The sequence below is a fragment of the Meles meles genome, chromosome 4, assembly GCF_922984935.1.
Source record: "Meles meles chromosome 4, mMelMel3.1 paternal haplotype, whole genome shotgun sequence".
In the NCBI taxonomy this organism is placed as follows: Eukaryota; Metazoa; Chordata; class Mammalia; order Carnivora; family Mustelidae; genus Meles; species Meles meles.
In genome coordinates this window covers 36420731-36444119 of record NC_060069.1, presented here as the reverse complement: position 1 = coordinate 36444119, position 23389 = coordinate 36420731, and the positions used below count along the sequence as shown (strand labels likewise).

General features: G+C 44.9%; 1 protein-coding gene across 2 annotated transcripts in view; it reads left to right on the top strand.

The window, feature by feature from the left end:
• Positions 1–22029, top strand: part of UBP1 (upstream binding protein 1) — a 56918-nt gene extending 34889 nt beyond the window's left edge. The window contains exons 6-16 of one of the 2 annotated variants that reach the window (XM_046001456.1): positions 856–1008; positions 1111–1221; positions 1669–1776; positions 7929–8032; positions 10352–10406; positions 10676–10769; positions 13884–13974; positions 14688–14803; positions 16394–16536; positions 17682–17733; positions 20281–22029. In XM_046001456.1, the coding sequence (XP_045857412.1) occupies positions 856–1008; positions 1111–1221; positions 1669–1776; positions 7929–8032; positions 10352–10406; positions 10676–10769; positions 13884–13974; positions 14688–14803; positions 16394–16536; positions 17682–17733; positions 20281–20318 (1065 nt within the window). In that variant the 3' untranslated portion in view covers positions 20319–22029. The remainder of the gene's footprint in view (positions 1–855; positions 1009–1110; positions 1222–1668; positions 1777–7928; positions 8033–10351; positions 10407–10675; positions 10770–13883; positions 13975–14687; positions 14804–16393; positions 16537–17681; positions 17734–20280) is intronic. The other variant, XM_046001457.1, reaches the window with a different exon arrangement.
• The last annotated feature ends 1360 nt before the right edge of the window (positions 22030–23389 follow it).

The window sequence follows — 23389 nt, the reverse complement described above, 5'->3', positions numbered from 1 at the left end:
TGGAAACGTTAATACATGTAAAATATGATTGATAGTAATTTTTATACCCTGTATATTCAGATTTGTAAGTGGTGGAATTAAAACTGAGTAGGTAATCTTTATGTAGAAAGGGAAATTGCTTAATTTCTGATCAGTCTAAGTAGTCTCTGATTTGTATAAACTATAAAGAATATTTGTTTACTTATGTATTTATTTTTTAAGAATTTTTAGTATTTTGTGGGTTTTTGGTTTACCAAATACTGTCTGTGTCCTGCCAGCGAATAGTCACGCGGGACATGGTTCATGTTAGTTGACATTGTGCTGGTGTTGGGAGAGGGGCAGAAGTGGTAGGAAATGAGCATTGTCCTCAGTGAACTTTGAAGGTTGACAGAACAGTTTAGGTCGATACACTCCCTGGGCGGTGTCCCAACTGGTGTATGTAGGCACAGCAGTAACCTGATGGGTTGGCTAGAGTTGGGGCAGTGACAGAAGAGGGCAGGTGATGGAAGCTCTAAGCAATGAGGGTTTGGTTGCTGTGGACTGACCACGTGAAAGGCCAAAGACCCTGGATCTGAGAGCATCATTCGGTCCAGAGTGGAGGTAGAGGAGTCCCTGTAACCCGAACAAGTCCTGTGTGAGAGGAGAGGCATTGGACTGGGGAAGAGCTCATTGCCAGAAAGTTCAGAAAGGCCCAGTTGGATTTGTGAAAGGAAAGCCATACGGAAGAATTCATGACAGCTGTCTGGCTAGTATGTAAGAGTTTGTTTGAAGGGATCCTGAATTTATGGCTAGGGTAGGACATCTGAGAAGGAGCAAAATAGAAGGAGACTCAGTGGATGTTACTTTGAGTCCCTTTCAGCTTGAGTTGTTTCCCAGGTACACTGCATCAGCACAGAATTTACTCCCCGGAAGCACGGAGGTGAGAAGGGAGTGCCTTTCAGGATTCAGGTCGACACCTTTAAGCAGAATGAAAACGGAGAATACACGGATCATCTACACTCAGCTAGCTGCCAAATCAAAGTGTTTAAGGTACGCGATAGAAACTGGGCTTTTTAGTAAGTAAGGCCCAGTTGTGCTTGTAAATTGTCCATCTTCAACCTGATGGAGGAAATCATGCACTTTGTTTTTAAGCCTAAAGGTGCAGACAGGAAACAAAAAACAGACCGAGAGAAGATGGAGAAGAGAACAGCTCACGAGAAGGAAAAGTATCAGCCATCCTACGACACCACCATCCTCACCGAGGTAATGCGGGGCCACGTTTTGGTTTCTGAGGAGAAGCAGCGCTTTGCATAGTAGCACTCGCTCTATGGAGGAGTTTTGCTACAAAGGGGTTGGGAAAGATTGGGTGGTAGATTGACATAATGTTCTTTGTGAAATTTGCGGGGGAAAGATTTTATTTAAATTTGGGGGTTTTAAATAGATTAGTTTCCTGGGTGGGGTCATGAATGAAGATGCTGAAATCCCAATCTGGTCTCAGAAACAGACCTTACAAACCCTGAAGTTGGCAAGAGATTAAGTCGGGGCCTAGAATGTCTGATTTTTGTCACTGCTGGGGTTTTGCATTTTCTTTAACTTTGAATCCTGCTAGTCATCATTTGTTTAATTGGACTGCAAAGACATAAAACAGGGTATTAGATCTTTCTTTGTATAATGAAAAGACATTGATCCCAATCTTTGGTGTTTGTCCAGATGAGGCTTGAGCCTATAATTGAAGATGCAGTTGAACATGAGCAGAAAAAGTCCAGCAAGCGGACTTTGCCAGCAGACTACGGTGATTCTCTGGCAAAGCGAGGCAGTGTAAGGGACTTCTGCTTCTCTTTTCATTGTGCAAGAAACCTTGTGCAGTGTTAGATATAGGATCAACTTCCACCGAAAAGTAAAGCCAAATTTGTTTTTGATGTCCTTGTCTTGATTTAATTTGCTTTTGTTTAGACTTCTTGCTTTCTGTTTGTTCCTCACTGAGGAAAATTTCCTAAATCTAACACTTTAAAACAAAGTTGACCATAGTGGGTGGTTTTGGAGGGAAAAACGACACTCAAAAATGTGTTCCCTCCCTGTCTCCTCCCCCTCCTCCCCCCTCCCTCCCTCTCCTCTGCACACACACTTCCTTCAAGAGCACTGAAATTAATTGAAAATACTTTCTTTAGTAAAATAGTTGTCATTTTTGTGTAATTAAAAAAGGTTTTGCTTTCTTATGTGTATAACTGATAAGAAACTTTCATGGATATTTATTTAGAGACATGATGGCAGCAAGCTTGACATTAACATGCAATACTTTGTGTCACATTTCCCTGCATGTAGGATAAGAATGTGCGTCTGTCTGTGCTTTTAGATGCCTTTTTGGCAGCACTGGTAGAAAGAAATCTTTGCATTGGTGTTTCCTCTTGCCTCCTGCATTGTGATCTTCTGCTTCAGGCCAGAATAGTGCACCTTTTTACCGTCAGACCTGATTGCCCCAACATCCAGACAGGGGGTTTGACTTTGTCAGCTTCAGGGCAGCAGATCTTTATTTCATAACCCAGTTCTTTATTGAACGGTCCACCAAGGTTTATCGTATTCTTTAGATTTTGATCACCACATACCCACAGTATATGTAAACACAGAGCATTCTCAAATTTTTAAAAATAACTGTCATCATATGTATTGTTGGCTACACTCTTCATCTCATTGCAGTGTTTGTACTATCAAGGTGCCAAACGTGGGATTTCCACGCTTACATATGTATGTGTAATTTTCTGTGCTATGAAAGTCACAGGCACTATCACAGGAACCTCATTTCGAAGTTAAAGCATTGCATGACAGTATTTTAAGTGCTTCTTTATGCAGTAACCCTGAAAATGTAGTCCTATGGATGGATGGGGAGCATACATGATGCATTTTCTTTAACTGGGATTTTTGGATTTGAGTCAGAGGTTGTATGGAACAACTATATGCTCCTTCCCCAGAAAGCCCCTCTCCAATTTTATGTTTTTAATCCTCTATCTCACTTCCCAGCTGAAGACTCACAAATAGTTCTTGGTAAACTTTTCTGGGGAGATCCTGGTAACTCAATTTGCTTTTCCCTTCTTGTTGGAAATGATTTAATTAAAAGGAATGGGTTCTGATATTTCATAAATTAATCTGCTATAGTTCAGAGCTAATCTGGAGATGGTAGAATTTGTTGGTAAATTATTAATGATTCTTAACTCAAGTCTAAAGTGTGCAAAACGTCAGCAGTTCACTGGCCTGGGATTTCACATCTTCCTAGAGTGCGTTGTTTGCTTCCCTGGGCTGAGTTTGGTTGGGTTAAGATACTTGTAGGGGGTGGTTAGAGATCCTCTTTGAAACCTGTTTTACAAAAGCAAGGTACCGATTAATCCCTTAAAAAAGTCTGCAGCATTGCCTACATTTCTGCAATTGCCTACAAAGGAAGGCCAGCGTTTCTCACAGTTGTTGGATAGTGACAGTTGACTTTTGTTAGGAAGAGAGGTTAGGCTCTTCTATTAAAAGGCGTTGCATGAACTGTTCCCACGCTGAATAGAGGTTCTACTGCTGGTTAGTAGAGGTGAAACCTTCAATGCCTTCTCTGGTCTTGGTCTCTGAGCTGTGTTGCACTGGCTCACCTCGGGGCTGCCAGTGTCTCCAGTCTAAGGTGGTTCGGCATTTCCCAGTCTATCAGGGATGGGACTTTGTTCACAGTGCACAGAAACCGTGCCCACATGAGTCCAAGCCACATGTTGCTGGGCTGTCATGAATTATACTCTCCTCAGGAACAGAGGCAGTCCCACACTGCTTACATTTATACCCAGGGAGGCAGGACAAGGTAGAAGAAACATCGGGCAAATCTTTTCCATGTGCCTTGCCCTCCTGGTTTCAGACTGGAAGGAGGATCCCGTAAGACACGGGCAGGCAGGCCATAGTGTGGCAAGCAGCCTGGCCATCGGACACTCTGCCACCCATTACTTCCGAAAAGCCGAGGCCTCCTAGCAGGACCAGTTTTCTCCGAACACTAATTTCCTGGTGTTCAGTGAGTCTGGCCTCCTATTTATTGGGCAAGTTTCAGATGTTGGCCATTGTTTAGCAGCCCTGCTTTTCTACTGTTAAAGGAATCGAGCTTGTGTAAAAGTGAAATAGGTATATTTATGGAGGTTCTGTACGTTGGTTGTCCCCCCTGTCTTCCTGTGCTGTTAACTTGAAGCTTTTGATGGCTTCATGTCTGCAGACGGTGGGCAGTGATGAGCCAGGTATGTGGAGGCTTGATATTAAAAGGATCACCCCACTTAGATGTGCATGTTAGATTACCTCGTTGTATTTTATATCTGGGGAGGATGGTGTAGCACGAAAATCATCTTCCAGGTAGTGGAGCTGATTATGGGCATGAGGCATCCAGAAAGTTACTAGATCTGTTAGCTCGTTCCTGAGACCGCATAAGCAGGGGACGTGCTACTCTGTCAGGTGAAGGGAGAAACAAGACCCCAGTTTGAAAGGAAGGGGCCCTGTTGTGCAAAAGGTTGTTGAGAGTGAATTTGGTGTGCGTGCAGTGAGTTCAGCTGTCCTGTCCAGCTATATTCGATTGCTTTTTTGAAAGCTTGTAGTAGTTGAAACAGTAAGTCTGTAGTCACTTTTCCAGTTTTCGAGGGAATACACAATGGGTGGTTGTAAAGAATGTTAAGAGCCTGGGATTTGTTTTATTTTCCCTCTATCCATTCTTCTTCTTCTTCTTCTTTTTTTAAAGATTTTATTTATTTATTTGACAGAGAGAGAGCACAAGTAAGCAGAACGGCAGGCAGAGGGAGAGAGAGAAGCAGGCTCTCTGCTGAGCAGGGACCCTGATGCGAGGCTCGATCCCAGGACTCTGGAATCAGGACCTGAGCCGAAGGCAGCTGATTAACCAACTAAGCCACCCAGGCACCCCTCTATCCGTACTTCTGATGGGTGTCAGACCTGTTGTAAGCACCTGTAACCGTCGGGGAGACTAGTTTCTGCCCTCAGTGCTTCACAGTCTCTTAGCTCCTTCACACTGGGGTCTGGACACTTCTACACGCAAAAGAATTTTGAAAAAGTATGTACTCCCTTGCACGTTTTCAGGTTGACGTGAAAGTTTTCATCATAAATCTAAACAGTTGCAAAGAAGACAATTTTCTGGCATCGTGAATATTTGTATTATAATTTAAGATAAAGCTGTTTTACTACTTTTAGAGGTGTGTTCATAGCAATTTGACACCCATTATCGTTCATTTAAAAAGCTCATGATGAAGCTCTTTAGTTAAGTCTGAAATTTTATCCCACTCTTCCTTCATGATCTCTTTTCTCTTCCACTCCCCATAAATAATTTCATCCCAATATGACATACTTTTATGCCTGAAAATCTTTATTTTTTACTTTTTTAAAGATTTATTTATTTGACAGGTAGCATCGAGAGAGGGAACACAAGCAGGGGGAGTTGTAGAGGGAGAAACAGGCTTCCTGCTCTGCAGGAAGCCCGATGCGGTGCTTGATCCCAGGACCCTGGGATCAGGACCTGAGCCAAAGGCAGACGCTTAACAACTGAGCCACCAGGCGCCCCTGAAAATCTTCTTTTAAAGATTGATTGATTTATTAGAGAGCATATGCAGTGAGCAGGGGGAAGTGTAAGGGGGCACAGGGAGAGAGAGAGAGAATCAGACTTCCTGAGGTACTGAGCCTGACATGGGGCTCAATCTCACAACCCTGAGATCATGACCTGAGCTGAAACCAAGAGTCAGATGCACGACTGACTGAACCACCCAGGTGTCCCTGCCTAAAAATCTTAATGATCACCCTGGTTACTTCTTTTTTTTTTTAAGATTTTATTTATTTGACAGACAGAGATCACAAGGAGGCAGAGAGGCAGGCAGAGAGAGGTGGAAGCAAGCTCCCTGCTGAGCAGAGAGCCTGATGCGGGGCTCGATCCCAGGACCCTGAGATCATGACCCAAGCCGAAGGCAGAGGCTTTAACCCACTGAGTCACCCAGGTTCCCCATCCTGGTTCCTTCTTTATGACAGACTTACAGAAACTGAGATTTAAAATTTCCTTTGACCATAAAGCTTGTCAGTTGAGAATTTTTTTTTTTTTAGGTAAATCATTGTGGGGCTTGAACTCATGACCCCGAGATTAAGAGCCACATGTTCTACTGACTGACTACCCAGGCTGCCCAAGAAATTGAAAACTACTTATGACTGGTACCAGTGTATCAAAACAACAAATCATACACATTTTGATGAACAGTTGTTAATTATAAAAATAAAAATGTTATTGGAAATATGTCATGAAGAATGAGACAGGGTAGAATGCAATCAAATTCTAGATTTTTTTTTTTTTAAAGATTTTATTTATTTATTTGACGGAGAGAGAGATCACAAGCAGGCAGAGAGGCAGGCAGAGAGAGAGGAGGAAGCAGGCTCCCTGTGGAGCAGAGAGCCTGATGCGGGGCTCGATCCCAGGACCCTGAGATCATGACCTGAACCGAAGGCAGCGGCTTAATCCACTGAGCCACCCAGGTGCCCCAAATTCTAGATTTTTTTTAATAGACAGGAGAAACTTCGTTTAGATGTGCTTATTTTTCTTTTAGCGGTGTCACTCAGGTCTTGAAATTCCTGTTGAGTTATCTGCATAAAATCCCAGTGACCTATTTTTGTATGAACTGTACGTGTTTGAGTACATGTCAGCTGACACCAGGTCTCCTTCAGTTTTTGAAGACCAGGAATTGAAAACTGCCTGACATACAGAAGAATTTACATTTTAAAAATTTATTTATTTATTTCAAAGATTTTATTTATTTCAGAGAGAGAGTGAGTGAGAGAGGGTGTGAGAGGTGAGAGGGTCAGAGGGAGAGGCAGACTCCCCACTGAGCATGGAGCCCAGTGTGGGGACTTGATCCCAGGACTCTGGGATCTTGACCTGAGGCGAAGGCAGATGCTTAACTGACTGAGCCACCCCGGTGCCACTGGAAGAATTGTTGTAGAGTCACGTACTTTTTAAATTTATCCTAGGGTCTTTGAATGGTCTTTTGCTTGGTTTGGGGGAGGGTTTTCTGTCCTCTGTCCATGGTGAGGTATGACGACTATTTTGTGTAAAATGGGAGCATAGTGATTCTGAAGGGGGCCTTGAAACCGAGGATGTCCTAACACGGACTCATTCTAGAGGGAATATCAGGGAGTAAGATGGACTCGCTCTGTACATAGCTCAGGTTTGAAGGCTCATCCTTGGCTGCCCTGGCTTGCTCAGCCCGCTCAGCATGCTTTTGACTTTAGCTTTTTCGCCTCTCCTGATTGTAATAGTCAATGCATCTTTGTATCTTTGCTCTATCTTTGGTCAGAATGGTACATGGGGTTTAAAAATACCCTAGTTCACCGTGCACCTTCCAGAAACTGTAAATAGTAAACGTGTAGACAGAGAGACATGGGCAGCATGGTACATGTTGAAATGTGTTGATGCTCGGCCTGCCTCACCTTATTCGGGGACTATTAATCTTAGAGGACTCCAAAGAAAGCAAGGGGGTACTGGCCAGGCTGCTCTGGGTTAGCGGGCAGAGGAGTGCTAGGGGGACAGAGGCACTGTCCTGGTCACCATAGGTGTCAGATGCTGCTTGTGAATCCATTCTTGCCTCTGCTGTTCTAATCCTTGAATAGATACCTGCGACAGAACTGATACAGTGGGGAGTGAAAGTTCTTGGAAACCAGCTGTACAGAAGTGTACGTTAAAAATGCCTGCATACATTTGCTGCTGTCATCACTTCAGGTCTTCCCTGAGATTAAGCAGTGTGTAGTCGCGGGTGGCAGGCCACACAGAAATAATAAATCTGCTATGTTTCTGTGAGGTTGCTTGATGAGTGTCAGGTGTCTTGTGTTTTATAACCTCGCATTTGGCCAGACTAGAGAGTGACTTAGAAATATTTCTTCCATACACTTCTAAAAGCATCTCATTAATTTATTTTTGTTTCTATCCTTAGTGTTCTCCATGGCCCGATACCCCCACAGCCTACGTGAATAGCAGCCCTTCCACAGCGCCCGCCTTCACGTCCCCACAGCAGGGCACTTGCAGCATCCCCGACAGGTACTGCTTCGTGCCGTCGCTCGCCCGGGGCTGGCTACACTGCGCTCCTTCACTGCCCTCTCTCTCACTTCCCAGCATCCTCTTTTTTATATCTGTCTGAGGTTTATAGTCATGGGAGCTAGCCGCCTCAGCTTGAGAGGAAAATTGTCTTTTCTTTGCCTGCCAGCCTTTTTGCTCTTCGCCCTTCATGCCTCATACATTCACAGCTGTAGGAATTGTAGAAAAGGAGGCATTTTCAAGGTACATTCTTTGTGAGAGAAAAAACATGAATAGAGTTCATGGATAGAGGACAGTGAGTTATTAAGGTGAAACTGTGACTCGGATGCGTTCAGATTGCATTTATTATAAAGTACATATGTCTTCAGTGCATACCATATCAGAGAGCTGTTCCTGCTCTGCTTTTTCTACCTCACATTACACAGCCTATTTACTTCTTTCTTTCTTATGGTAAGTCTTTAAACTTACAGGAAAGGCTTTCAATTTCTAAAACTTTACTGTGGTTTTAGAAATGGGGATGGTGGACTTGTTCTGTTTTATTCTCTGGCTGTGATTGGCATCTGTGAACCCTGCGGGCTCTGGGTGGGGGTAGGGGATGCTGCTCTCACACGGGTCCTGCAGGTGCCACATGGTGCTGGGGGTAGGAGGGGGCTTGCCTTCCTGCGGCTCTGCTGAAGAGCTGATCTGGAGCAGGTCAGATCAGAAGTGCCCTGTTGGGAGGTTTCTCGCTGGGAAGGGAAAAATACACAAGATTGGGAGGGGAAGGTTCTTTTTCTTACACTCGGGCCACACCAACAAGTCTGTCTTTGTCAGCTGTGGCTACTATGACAGAACACCAGACCAGGGCCTTAGAGACAATAGAAACTTGTTGCAGTTGTGGAACTGGAAGTGTGAGGTCTGGGTAGTTCTGGCGAGGGCCCTCCGGGTTGCAGGTACTGCCTGGGTTCTCACACAGTGGAGCAGACGCCGTTGTGATCTCGCCTTCCTGGTCCCTCCCTGGGGCGCTGCCTCCTCACTGTGTCGTGTGGGGGGCGGGGGGCAGAGGTGAGGATGGTCAATGTATGCATTTTGAGGGAACACAAATATCCTGTCTGTAACAGGGTCTGATAAGAACACAAACAAAAACATGCTTTTTTCCTGTGAAGATGAGTAGGCCGGCAGGCAGCTGATCTTGTAGATCTCTGTGCTGTACGAGGAGGAACACGCTCTTGACTCTACGTTGGAGAGCCCAAGGACTGGCATGTCCCCATGTGGGGGCCATTGTCTTACAGCCCAGGCCGAGTCGTCTTGGGCAGAGGTCATGACTTCAGAGGCGGGCTCTGGGCTCCTGCACTGCTGGCTGAGCACACAGCTTCTGGGAGCAGCCGCGCCCTGTGCTGGCCGGGAACTGTGCTCTCTGGGTGACACACACCTTCGCTGTCCGTGTAGGCCGAGAGGGACAGTCACCAGTCAGCATCATAACTTACATAACTGAAGTACAGGTGCTAAGAAAGGAGTCTGAGCCCAGGACCAGGAAGGCGCCACACTCCCTGTCGAGTTGTCTTCGTTTTTGTTTGATCTTAAAAACTCAAGGAGAATGGCACGCCTTTGTTCCTTTAGCTTCCCTGAATTTCCCCTTCATTAATCATGGGCAAATGTATTAATTAAACAGATAATCATTTCCCATTTTTACTTAGGACTATTTCTTGGACCTCCTTATTTTATTAAGTGTGTGTGCGTGCATATGTGTGTGTGTGTATTTTGCAGTTACTTCTAACTCTATCTTGATTTCTCATACTATTTTCTTACTAAAATGAATGAGTGTCCTTCATTTTCCTGGCACCCCTGGAAATAATTGGAATCCTTTTGTTTCCTAAAACTTGAAGTTCTTCCTTGGAACTGCTAGAGAAGAGGAGGATGAGGTGCTAGCTGAACAGCCTCCTGTCACTTTCCTCAGACTCACTGCCTGACCAGTGGTGCCAGCATTCTCAATCACAGATCTACACGCTCTGTCCTACAGTATTATGTTACACTGACCCAGTTTCATAGCCTTTAATGTCTTGTTTTGTTTTGTTTTGTTTTAAGATTTTATTTATTAGTCAGAGAGAGAGAGAGTGAGCACAGGCAGACAGAGTAGCAGGCAGAGTCAGAGGGCAAAGCAGGCTCCCCGCCGAGCAAGGAGCCCCATGTGGGACTCGATCCCAGGACGCTGGGATCATGACCTGAGCCGAAGGCAGCCGCTTAACCAACTGAGCCACCCAGGCATCCCTTTAATATCTTGGTTTTAAGTGCGTGTGTGTGTGTGTGTTTATAATAATTCTCCTCTCCTTCCGTTCTCCCCAGCAATTCTTCTTCCCCAAACCATCAGGGAGATGGAGTTTCACAGGCCTCCAGTGAAGTAAGTGTCTTCATCCTGAAGCTGTCCGAAGCTCTAAGGGGCCTGCATTTTTGAGGCTCTTACAGGGGCTTGAGGCATTGTTTGGGTTTCTGAGTAGTCAGACCTGTCCTCCTCTTGAATGGGTTTGTGTTTTGTTTTGTTTCTTTTTTTTGCTTTAAACTTGGAGGATTTCTGTGTTTTGTTTAAATGTTCTTTATAACATGCCAGTGACTTGGGTTTTTTATTAAGTTTGAATAGTTTCTGTTTGTGTTCATTTTCCATGTTAATAGCAACTTCAGCCTTCAGCCACAATCCAGGAAACCCAACAATGGCTGCTCAAAAACAGATTCTCTTCCTACACAAGACTGTTTTCCAATTTTTCAGGTATGTTTTGTGTTTGTGTGTGTTTGTGTACATGTGTGTTTTGTGCTTGTTTCTGTATTTTTATTAACCTTGATTTAAAAGATTTTTTGAAGTAATGATGGAGTCATACCCAGTTTCACTTAGTGGTGATATCCTGCATATCTCTTGTGTCAGGAAGCTGACATCAGTAGTCTCCCAGTTCACCAGTTTCAGGTACCTTCATCTTTGTACAGGTGTATACAGTTCTATCCAGTTTCTCTCATTTTATTAACTTCACTTTGAAGTAATTTTTGCCTTATTGTCTTTTGCAAAGATAGAGATGTTCTGTGAACCCTTCACTCAATTTCTCATGTAATCATAGTATGATAGCAAAGCTAGGAAATAGACATTGGTGCAACGTGTGTATATAGTTGTGTGTCATTTTATCACACATATGGACTATTACCACTACCAAAGTTGACAGAATTATGACACCACCACAAGGATTTCCCTTATGCTTCCCTCCCCCTCCCCCACCATACCTACACCCTGGCAGCCCTTAATCTGGTTTCTCTCTCTTGGACTTTGTCATTTTAAGACTATTATATAAATGGAATCACCAAATATGTGACCTTTTGAGACTGACTTTTTCTCCTCTCGGCATAAAAATGCCCTTGAGTCCATCCAAGTGATTATGTATATCAGTAGTTCCTCTTTATTGCTATGTAGTAGTGTGTGGTATGAATCTACTCGGATATGGTTTCTGTGTACTTAAGTTCAAGTTTTTTCTTGCAGTGTTAGCTAAGGGAGTATGTACGTGGAGGTTTTTTGGTATTTTTTTGTTTAGGTTTTTTTGGTTTGTATTTTTAAAGATTTTATTTATTTATTGGACAGAGATCACAAGTAGGCAGAGAGACAGGCAGAGAGAGGGGGGAAAGCAGGCTCCCTGCTGACCAGAGTGCCAGATGCGGGCCTCGATCCCAGGACACTGAGACCATGACCTGAGCTGAAGGCAGAGGCTTAACCCACTGAGCCATCCAGGCGCCCTGTTTGTTTTTAAGATTTTATTTATTTATATGAGGGAGAGAGAACACAAATTGGGGAAGGAGCAGAGGCAGAGAATATCCAAGCAGGCTCCCTCTGAGTGTGGAGCCTGACAGGGGGTTCGATCGCATGACCTATGAGATCAGGACCCGACTTGAAACAGAGTCCAACACTTAACTGACTGAGCCACTCAGGCACCCCGTTGATGGAATTTTAAAAGGGACCAAGTGGAGCTTCTCCAGGTGGTGCTCTAGGAAACCTGTTGGGAGAGATAGTGATAGACTATGTGGGGCAGGGGCAGCATTTCCCAAGTGTGTTTGGCCCTGGGACCCTTTTCCTAACATAGCCTGGCTAAATACCTGCTGAGAATTGCTGGGCCACAGTAAACTGATAGAGAGCTTGCCTTGCCCTTGGTGCTGTGGGGCCAGGGCAGGGCAGGGCAGCGCGAGGCTTCGAAGGGACAGAACTAACTATGTGCACACACCTGGCCTGGGGAGAGCTTGATTGCACAAAGAACATGGTTTCCTCTTCTGTCAGCCATTTATTGCGATGCTGTGTGACAAGTAGTCATTCCCTGTGTAGTTCTTTGTCTCTTGCAGATTTATTTATTTATTTGAGAGAGAGAGAGCGCGAGCATGAGAGGGGAAAGGTCAGAGGGAGTAGCAGACTCCCTGATGAGCCGGAAGCTCATCAACTCGATTCCAGGACTTCAGGAAGTCGCTTAACCACCCAGACGCCCCTTTGTCTCTTTTTAAAATTAAAGTACTGGATGAAAGTCTTGCTAGCTTGTAGCCATATTTTTATATGACTATATCTTTGTGAAAAATTGGAAATTTAAAAATTTCATTGTGTGGGGAAGATGGATCTTAAATCCTCGTAGGAAAGACATGAAGAGCAGAGTACATACAAAAAGCTCCAGCAGTGGGAACCAAGGGAGGTCCTGTTATGTGAATACAGGTTTCTGTCTGGAGAAGTTTCAGCTCTTTTCACTGTGAGCAGCGTTCCCTTGGCTTGGCCTCCTGCATTTCCCTTACACAGGAGCTTCCCAGCTATAGAATGGGGAGGAAGAGGGGGGAGCTGCTGGCTCAGAGCCTGTGGCCATTCATCTTCAGAAAAGGCTGTGCACACGAGTGTCTGTCCAGTTCTTTGTGCAATTGAGATTCACACATACATCTCTGGCCACAGCTGTGGGACTCAGGAGAGAGTGGGGAGATAGTCAGTCTTTGCTTCCCTGGCTCTCGAAAACGACTCCTTTAGTGTTTGTGCCTCCTGGAGGTGGGCTTCTGTGGTCTTTATTTTTTTTCCAAGCTAGGAAGTTATCAGGCTCTCTCCTTCAAGCCTTCAAAAATAGATAACCCCATTATCTTGTTACATACCTAAGCTGGTATTTATTGCGTGGAAGTCATGCCTTAATCCCAGAGGGTGTCTTAATTGTAGCAATAAACTACACCTTGAATGTTAATAAAAAAGAGATTGTGGACACAAACATAAAAAGTAGGAGAGGATGAACTTCCATGTAACCATCCCAGCCTTTGGTTGGTTTTGCTCTCTATTCTTCTCCGTCCCACTTTTCTATTCTATTTTGAAGCAGATTCTAGATGCTATGTTATTTACACTTAGCAGTGATTTGGGGAAATTGTAAGGTGTAATGTGTGAGTCTGTGCCATGTTTCACTTTCATTTTAAAACTGGCTGCTGTGACGGTTATGTTGCAGAATATTTGGAAGTTGCAGTATCACTCAGAGGGAGCCAACTTGGGCAGGTCCCCAAAACTCTAGACTTCCATTTCCTCTTTTTGCAAAACAAAACCTTATTATTGTGATCTCAAGGTTAATTATCAGGGGTCAGAATCCTGCTTATCCACAAAACCAGCAGCCAGCCAAAACAGGGTGGGTGGTGGGAACAGACAGCCCTGTAGGCCCCACTCATCTGTCCGATTGACCTGCATCTGGGCTTCTGTGCTCCTCCTTCATACAGGACGTGGAAACGCCAGCAATGCATTTATCTGTTTATTTTCTCTGAGCGACAGTTCACTGTGTGAGGACCGATGCCGTAACCGGTTGTGCTGTTGTTTTCCCATCTCTGAAAAGAACCTCTTTTTGCTGTTCTCCAGGTGCCGACTTACTAAAACTGACGAAGGAGGATCTAGTACAAATTTGTGGTGCAGCCGATGGAATTCGGCTCTATAATTCCCTGAAGTCCAGGTAAAATGCAGCGTTTAAAAGGCACTGTTGGCTTGTGATGAGGACGGACTTTTGTGTGGGGAGCTTCCGCGGGATGCTTTCTGGCCCGGGCACGGTGGGGCGTCGGCCTTGTGCTCTGGAGGAGACTGTCCTGTGTGCACCCTTGGGGCAGGCACTGATGAGGGCAGAGGGGGACTGTAAGACTGTAGAGACGCACACGCGCCTTACGATTTCTTGAAGACGACTGGGTTTGTTGCCAAGAAAACAAACTTCTCGTTTAGGTGAGCGATACAGAATCTATGGTTTTCCAGGTGCTATAACGACTACTAAACAGTTGCTAAACATGTAAACTTCTGTGAATGAAAATGACGGAATTGTAAACTCTTGGCTTTTAAGATCTATTTACTATTGTTGCTATTTCTAGACTTGTGGTATGAGAATTCTATTCAATCGAATCTTACTAACCTTAAATTGCTGACTTAATCTTGAAACTTAAATTTACCAGTATCTGACACACCAGCTCAGTGGTTTAGAGTCTGGATCATCAGATTAGACCACCTGTGATAGTTGGTGTGAGGTGTGTGTTTTTATATTTTTATTAGTTGTTTATTTTGTGTAGTGAAATGATACCATAAAGTTCTCGTAAGGATATAGAACTTAGAGTCCTGTAGTGGTCTTTTGTACCTGCTGAGGCTTTCTCCCATCCGCTCATGTGGGGCGTCTTCTGATTGCAGGTCAGTTAGGCCCCGCCTGACCATCTATGTCTGCCAGGAGCAGCCGAGCAGCTCACCACTGCAGGGCCAGCAGCCGGCTGGCGGCGGCAGCGACAGTGGCAGTGGGACGCCCTATGGTGGGTCCTGAGGGCATCACGGCTTCCTGTCGCACCCTTTCTGTCACGGAGGCAGAAGCAGGAAGGCCCCAAGCAGGGCTTGGAAGGACCGCTGAGCTGCCCGGGTGGGACTGCGCACAGCAGGAGGGGCAGCGGTGCTGGGGCCAAGGCCTCGGGAGAGGGGAAGCTAGCTGCCTTTCTCTGCTCTTTCCACCACTCTCTGAGTCTCCTTTGTATTTGGCTTTTTGTGCCGGAAAGCGCCAATAAGTGAAAGACCAGCTTGAATGCCTTTTGGAGTTTTGCTGGCTTTTAGTTCCCCCTTAAATCTCAAATTTACTGAAATGATGACTGTAACATTGGCAGCTTGGCAAGAAAGCAGGAGGGTTTTTCTTTTTTTCTCTCTCTCTCTCCTTCCCCCCGCCCCATTTTATTGATTGGGGGGAAAACCTTAAAATATTACATGTGCAGAGATTCACATGTGTCCCAGCATTAAGTGTGTGGACGTGTCTCCAACAAACAGATGGCCAGTGCTGTGAGCCGTGTGCTGAGTGGCACTATGTCCTTGGGGCGCCATTCACACACTCCAGGCAATTCCATCCTGAGTCAGCCTACAGATAGTAGAGTGCTGGCTGGGGGCGGAGACACACCTGGCCCTTCTCTCCTCTAAATACAGGGGCGCGGCCGCATTCTGATACAGTCCTGTTGGAAAAGAACAAGTGAGGGCAGCGCCGCGCTTACACGGGCTTTAGTTCGGGGACTCTGCTCTACATCAGCTCTCTGTCTCCCCTTGACTGTAGTTCCACATTCTAAGCTTTCCATAATGTGTAATTAGCAGAGGTTTCCGTTACTGTAAGCACACGAGAAACCCTCCTGTTTGGGGAAGGTGCTGGAGAGTTCTAGCACGATGATCTGCTCGTTGGCTGTCTTGAGTCCATGACCAAGCAGGACCTGTAAGAGCCATGCTCACTGAAGATGCACTTGGCAGCAGATGACAGCTGCTAAGTGAAATGTTCCAGAAACACAGGCCTCTGGAGGATGCAGCAGCTGGCATCACTGTTCACATCCTTAGCTTTTTATGTGGTGTCTTCTGTACCGTGTTTCATTCTCTGGGGGATTCCTTGGGATAAATTTCCAGTAGTAGGATTATGGAATCAACAGTGACAGAGTACTTTTTATATATTGCTAGACACACATGATATTGAAAATGGTTTTTTTCAGCTGTAATTTACCATAAAATCCTTCCATTGTAAACGTCCAGTTAAGGATATTTTAGTAAAATGAGAGTTTTGCAGTCACTACCACCATCAGGTTTTAGTCCCATTACTCCAAAAAGGCCCCTGTGCCCATTTGCAGTTAATTCCTGTTTGTTTTTTAAGAAAAATGAAAACTTCAAATCCTTTTGTACAGATATTACTGTTAACGTTTATTAAATTGTACCTGTGACATTGTTAATTTATTATTTCAGTAGGGGGTAAGGGAAAGAAATACTAGTTCCCATTTTTAATTTTTACATATATATTTTTTAATACTTTGAAAGGGGTGATCTTAAAGATGAGGTGGAAAACAGATCAATGATTACTGCTAAAAAGCTACTCTTATTTTTTATTTCAGTTTATCATGCAATCTACTTGGAAGAAATGGTTGCTTCAGAAGTTGCTCGAAAACTTGCATTGGTGTTTAATATCCCTTTCCACCAGATTAACCAGGTCTACAGACAGGGGCCCACCGGTATTCACATTCTTGTTAGCGATCAGGTAATGTGAACTGGCGTGCCATCGCTTTTCCCTTCCACACTGGCATATCCTTTCTCTTCATCACTGAAGAACTATGGAAAAATTCTGTGATCCCTTTATGGAAGTACTCCGGAGAATCGGTTTTAAAGAGCTGGGGTCAAATTTGTAAGAATCTAAAACCAGGAGTTTCAGATATCCTGGTGATACAAGGAATATAAACCTAGACCTGTGGCTTTGGCCCCTCTGCTCCCCTACCCTCCCTTAGACACTCACTGGGAACTTTGGGGTTAGAATGGCTTTGGCCCATTTTATGTAAGAAGTGTGTTTGGATGTGTTTTCCTTTTGTCCACTATTGGATGATTGATCTTTATTTTAAAAAAAAGTTTTTTTAAAGATTTTATTTGAGAGAGAAAGCCCGAGTGGTGGCGGGGAGCAGGAGAGGGAGAAGTAGAGTCCCTACTGAGCAGGGAGCCTGATGGGGCTCGATCCGAGGGCCCTGGGATCATGACCTGAGCCAAAGGCAGGTGCTTAACTGACTGAGCCACTGAGGTGTCCCTGATGATTGATTTTTAAAAATGTTAAGGTTCTCCCAGTGTTCAGCAACAAACAGGTAATAATAGAAGACCACTAACGCTGTGACTCTATGTTAAGAGTCGTTACAGGAACCAGCCGGGAAAGCTCCCAGTGGGTCAGGTGGGTTGTGGTGCTATCTCAGGGACCAGACGTGAGCAGGCCTGCTCAGCTTGAGGCCCTGCCAGTGTAGCAGGTGCGAATGTTTACCACCTCATGCTGCCTTCACCAGTTACCGTTTTTTTTTTTTTTTTTTTAAGATTTTATTTATTTACTTGACAGAAAGAGATCACAAGTAGGCAGAGAGGCAGGCAGAGAGAGAGAGAGGGAGGGAAGCAGGCCCCCTGTTGAGCAGAGAGCCCGATGTGGGACTCGATCCCAGGACCCTGAGATCATGACCCGAGCCGAAGGCAGCGGCTTAACCCACTGAGCCACCCAGGCGCCCCACCAGTTACCGTTTTGACCACTGAGTTCTGTATTTGTGCAACAGCGTATAGATAATGACGTTTACCTGGAGCTGCTAATTCTACTCTTTTCTGATCAGCTCAGAAAAAAACAGTTGGATCTTAATTGTGTTATCTGCTTTATCTTTCTAGATGGTTCAGAACTTTCAAGATGAGAGTTGTTTTTTATTCTTCACAGTAAAAGGTACTTTGCATGAGTGCATGTGTCTTGAAATGCTGAAATCATGAAACATGGTGTGTGCTTGTAATCAGTAGTCACCTTGTGTGCTTACTTTTGAAAATGCTGGCTTTACTAGTTTTAAGAGTTTGAAAAATGAATCAAGAGAATATTTCTAGTGGTTGTAATAGAAACTAACAAATAAGGAAGGGGAGTCAATCCCAGATTATTGGGAAAAAGTACTGAATTCAGCCACCATTTTCCTGAGTACCTTGTGTCAGACAGCTTTTGGTGCTAGAAGGGTCTTTAACAAAACACTCCGTGGAACTCCTGGTAGGGAAAGCAAACCAGAATTAGCCACCAGATGCATGCAATTACAAAATCTTTTAAGTGCCGTGAAGGAGTGGGTAAGTGGGAGGTGCTTGTGTTTAAGGAGGTGCTGGGTAGGGGGGACTTGGAGCAGATGGGCAAAGCGTCTCTGAGGAGGTGTTAGTAATGCTGAGACTTGAAGAGTTAGGGGAGATGCCCACCTGAGGAATACCCTAAGGTGGTGTAAGGCTGTGTGCACAGGAAAGAGCCGGGCTGCTGTGCAGGGCCGAGCGAAGGCTGTGTCACTGGCACACAGCATGAGGGGCACACAGAGCAAGAGTCAGAGTACGAGGTGTGGTCGGGTGTACAGGACCTGGGCATGGGGGTAGCTGAGGTTTTATTTGAAATGCATTGGAGGGGCACCTGGGTGGCTCAGTGGGTTAAACCTCTGCCTTCAGCTCAGGGCATGATCTCAGGGTCCTGGGATCGAGCCCCACGTCGGGCTCTCTGCTCGGCGGGAGCCTGCTTTCCCTTCCTCTCTCTCTCTAACTGCCTCTCTGCCTATTTGTGCTCTCTCTGTTAAATAAATAATATATTAAAAAAAAAAAAAAAAAAAAAGAAATGCATTGGAGATGTCAGTGAAGTTGTTTCAACAAAGGAGGAATGGGATTAGGTTTTTTCCCACTTTTTTTTTTTTTAAGATTTTAAAGTTTATTTATTTGAGAGAGAGAGAGCAAGAGAGGGGAGAAAGTCGGAGGTAGAAGCAGACTCCCCGCGAATGTGGGACTTGATCCTGGGTCTCCAGGATCATGACCTGAGCGAAGGCAGTGGCTTAACCAACTGAGCCACGCAGGCGCTCTTTTCTTCCACTCTTACGACTCTGTGAAGGCAGATGGGAATTGGAGGAAAGCTGGAGGCAGAAAAGGTCACTGGGGTCTGACACATTTATGGGCAGGTTCTGCTGGGCTCCACAGTTGAGCGACACTGGGGGGGTAACTCTTGTTAAGAGCCACTGGGCGGGTAACTCTTGTTAAGAGCCACTGGGCAGACAGTGTACTTAGTAGAGAAGCAGGACTGGTTAGGGGAGACACGGTCAAGAGTTCCATTTTATATGTGCTTGGAAAGGCCAGATGGGCAGTGAATTATCCTCATCTGGAGTGAGCAGGAAAGGCCTGGACTTGAGATGGAATTTGGAAGCCTTTAGCACATCCACAGTGACTCTCAGCCGTGGAAGGCATTGCACTTATTTAGGGGAAAAATATGGAAGGAGGGCCCGGATGGGGCTCAGAGGGCTAATGGAGGGATTTTTAAATGCAAAATTTTTATGAGGAGACTTTTCAAAATCCAGTGGGTTAAGAGCCGAATCCAGGCCTAACACAAAAGCTGCACCTCAGAGAGCAAGGCGCTGTGTCCCCTTTTCCCAGGAGTCCCTCTCGAAGGATGGAGTCCAAAATAGCAGCGCCCGGTTGGCTTCACGTGTGCATGGCATCTTGTGTTTGCTATCCCATCCGCGGTAAACAGTAGCTTCACCTGAGCTGGCTCACTCCCTCTTTAGCTGTCATAGCCTCTTGGGCTTAGCGCTCTTCTGCTCAGCATTTTGTTGTCAAAGCAATACAGCTTTTACTCTCCAAAACTCAAATGGTCTAAAAAAGGAAAGTCTTAGTGTAATCATATCATTGTGTTCTAAGAAAGCAGTGGATGTTGCTAATGTCAGACATCTTAGCACATCCCCTCCAATCTCAGCATGTTATTCAGACTCCTGTCCTCATGAAAACATTTTTGTTCCATGATGAATGCCTGTACTACTTCCAGCCATTTTCTGAGAAACACTAGGCCATCAGACAAAAGTAGTGATTTTTTTCAGAATGTCTTAGACCTGCCTCTGAGGAGGTAAAGACTTCCAGGAAAGGTGGATGGAAGCACTCAGTGTGCGTGCGTCATGCAGTGTTGGCTTTCCTGGGGCCTGCCGAGGTGTCTGCGCCACCCCCAGCTCCTGCCCCCTCACTCACACCGCGCTGGCCGCTTGTCTCAATCCCCCCACGCCCCAAAGCGGACAGGCAGCGGGGGTACTGGCGCGCATGGGCCCCACATCAGAAAGTAAAATATCCCAACAGGGATTGTGCAGATGCTCTCTAGACTTCTTTAAAGGTAATTTGAATTGGGAAGGGAAGCTATAGCTTTCTGGGAGTTTGCGGTTTAATGGCCTTGATTTTCCTAAGCCCACCCAAAAGAACCATGTGTCCCATTTCTTTCCTTTTCCTGCAGCTGAGAACAGTGATGGTATCCACATAGTTTTGAAGTGATGTCATACTTAGTCTGAACTATATTCAGTACCAAATAAAGTCACGCTTAAAAGTGTGTGAAGACTGAATCCAAGAAGTCTTGGGATTGGATTTTACCGTATGAAATGTTTCATATTGAAAACACAAGATGACCTTTCTAATGAGCTGTATGAGAGGCGAATCTCCTCACTGTCACTGCCATAGCCAAGCATCCTCGTGAGAGTGAGCACGTCGGGACAGCACGCGTGCGGCTCTGGGGCCACGTGCCGGCGGGGCTGCCTGCTTCTCTGGCAGAGGCCAGTAGATACAGTTCCTAGAAGCAGACTTTGCTGTCTTTTTACACTGTATGCGGTTTGGAAATGAATGTAAAAACGTACTGTGGGCATTTACCTTTCTGTGCCAGTTTGGCTTTTATCGCCTGAACCTTATGCTGACCCAGAGCAGGGGTGGGGGACAGTGCTGTCGTGGAGCCAGCACGGAATCTGTCTGCAGATGCGATGTGCCGAGACCGTGATCAGGTAAGAGGCTTGGCACCTTCTCGCAAGAAATCATGTCTAAGGCTGTGTGTGACGGGCTCGTGCCAGATCGGGAAAGATCCGAGCCAGGAAGGCGGGCTTGAAGCAAACTGCATTATCAAGAGTACCTTGGTGAGAGGATCAGTGTAAATCCTAATAGGTACAAAGACTTTTGTGTTTTTGCTTTGTCACAGATTTATTGAAAACCTTTTGCTTCTGCTTCCATTTTTAGAGTTTTGTTTCTGGTTTTCATTTTTGAAGTCCCTTGCCTTTTAAACTCATGTGGTATTCCTCCCTTTCTCTGTCCCTCCCCACCCCACCCCACCCCACTCCACCCCACCCTACCCTACCCCACCCTGTTCCTGAGTGTTTTTAAAGCCCTGTCCCAGACAATGGAAACAGGTGACCTAGGTAGGGGGAAATGTATGGTCTTTTCCGACTTGCTGTTAAGGGGTATTCATTATCAACAAGCTGAAATTATTTGTGGCAAACGAGATGTCATAAATAAACACTAAATTGTACCATAAAAATTCCCCCACACTTCTGAAATATGAGCTTTAGTACAATCATGGGTAAAGATTTCGGTAATTATTTAAGAGGCTTTCTTACACACCACATAATAACTTCTTTCTATAAGAAGGGTGCCTCTTCCACAAAACCAAATGCTTGTCTGCCAGTACACTTCTCAAAGGGAGTCCACTGCTTTTGCAGTTTTCCTTTCTTGCTTCCCTCTGCCCGAAGCCTTCCCCATGCACACCAGCAAGCATCTGTGAGGCCTGTGGTGTAGCGGACTTCAGTTTCCCTTTAACTATAGCAGCTCTGACCAGTTTCCCAGCTGTCTTGGTTCTGAATGTGTTTCTTTGAATCTTACCTTTGTTCAGGCAGAAATAGGAATGAGTAATTTAGGCTTTGAAATTCCCCAGAAGACAGACTACTTCAGTGGGTAAAAGCTTTGACCTTTTGTGTTTAATTCTTGAAGGGTTATTGGATACAGAGAAGCCCAGTCTCTAAATATTTTCATCTTCAGTTTGAAAATATTGTAACTCCTATAGACCCTGAAAGCAGAGGAACTTTCCTGTCATCTCCCTTTGCTTCATTATGAACACGTTTTCTGTACCAATCACTTGAAAGAAGTGAGCATATCTGTTTTTGCTTGTCTGTTTAGCATTCCTTTTTGAGTCTCAAAGATACATGGAAATAAATGTCATTTAATGCTGTGTGCTATTTTGAATTCCTCATCAGGTTTTAGAAGTGGGGTCACACTTAAGAGCTCACTGAACTTGAAATCTTACCAAGCAGCACTGGCCGTCAGTCGGCCCCAAGTGAAGCAGGTTAAATTCGGGCACCAGCGACTTTGCCACTTTGTTTTTGATAGTAGGATGTATACATTTCAGTATAATAAATGTTTCCGGTTGTTTTGCAAATGCGTGTCTCATTTAAAATCACACTTCCTAACGGTGTCCCCTCAAGTCCTGGAATCTGAGGGGGTTCCATGCATGTGTTCTGAGCACCCCCAAGTCCACATGTTGTAAGAGGCAAGGCCTATGTGTTGTGTTCTTTCTGGTTTGTTTTCTCAAAGCTGATGCAGCTGAGGACAAATTATTCCACTCACTATTCCACACCTACAGAGGAAGCAAACCTGATTTTCTCATCTGAGAAACCTCACCTGAGCTGCTCTTGTCTTCTGATGAGGTCATAGGTCATTGAGGAATGAGTCCAGTAACTCTGATAGGTTGTGTCCTGGCTCAAAAGAGACCGTCTAGAAAGCCCTGGTCATAGAAATTTTTAAAAACAGAGACTATAATTTACTGACGCAAGTCTGTGTTTTATGCTATTTAAATAGCTTCCTGCATCAGTCATGCCCCCACACATAGTGGTGTAAATGTATATTAAAATAACTGCTGTGGTATATACGTGCACATTCTAGAACAGGAAAAACTAGAGGATCTCGCCAGGTGGTGACGTCATCAGGGCTTGAACGCTTATTCTGATAATCCTATTAACTTAAGGGGTCCTGTATGCACCTTCCTTCTCTTCCGCTGTACCCTTGCTCCTAAATGGTCCATTTGTTGGAGGCACTGCTGGTCACGGGCAAATGCCATGTCGGGTTCGCTGTTCCACTCCAGCCTCCCGTGAGCTGTGAGCTCTGTGCTCTTTGTGGTGGGGAATGGCTGCTAGGAAGTCTGAAGTTCATGATGTGAGAGTGGCGATGGGTTCATGATCTTCATAAATACCACATATGTGGACAGCACAGAATGGAAACTAGAGCTTACCCGATTTTAGATGTTAGGGAGGTCTGAATTTGGAAAATGGTTTTGCTCAGATTTGTCTGCCATGAAGATTATAGCAATAAAACCCTCTGACTTAAGCTTTGCAATGGTTTATTCATTTTTATATTATGAGTCTAAAGGGTGCCAACACTTTACTGAGCTGTTTTAAGTGTGTACAATTTTTGAATAGTTCTGGTGTAACTTGATTTCTAAATTTTAAAATAAACTTGGAAAAAATCACACCCATTCTACATGCATCCATTCATTATTTTTAATTGATTATATTTATAGATAAGCCTTAATTCTA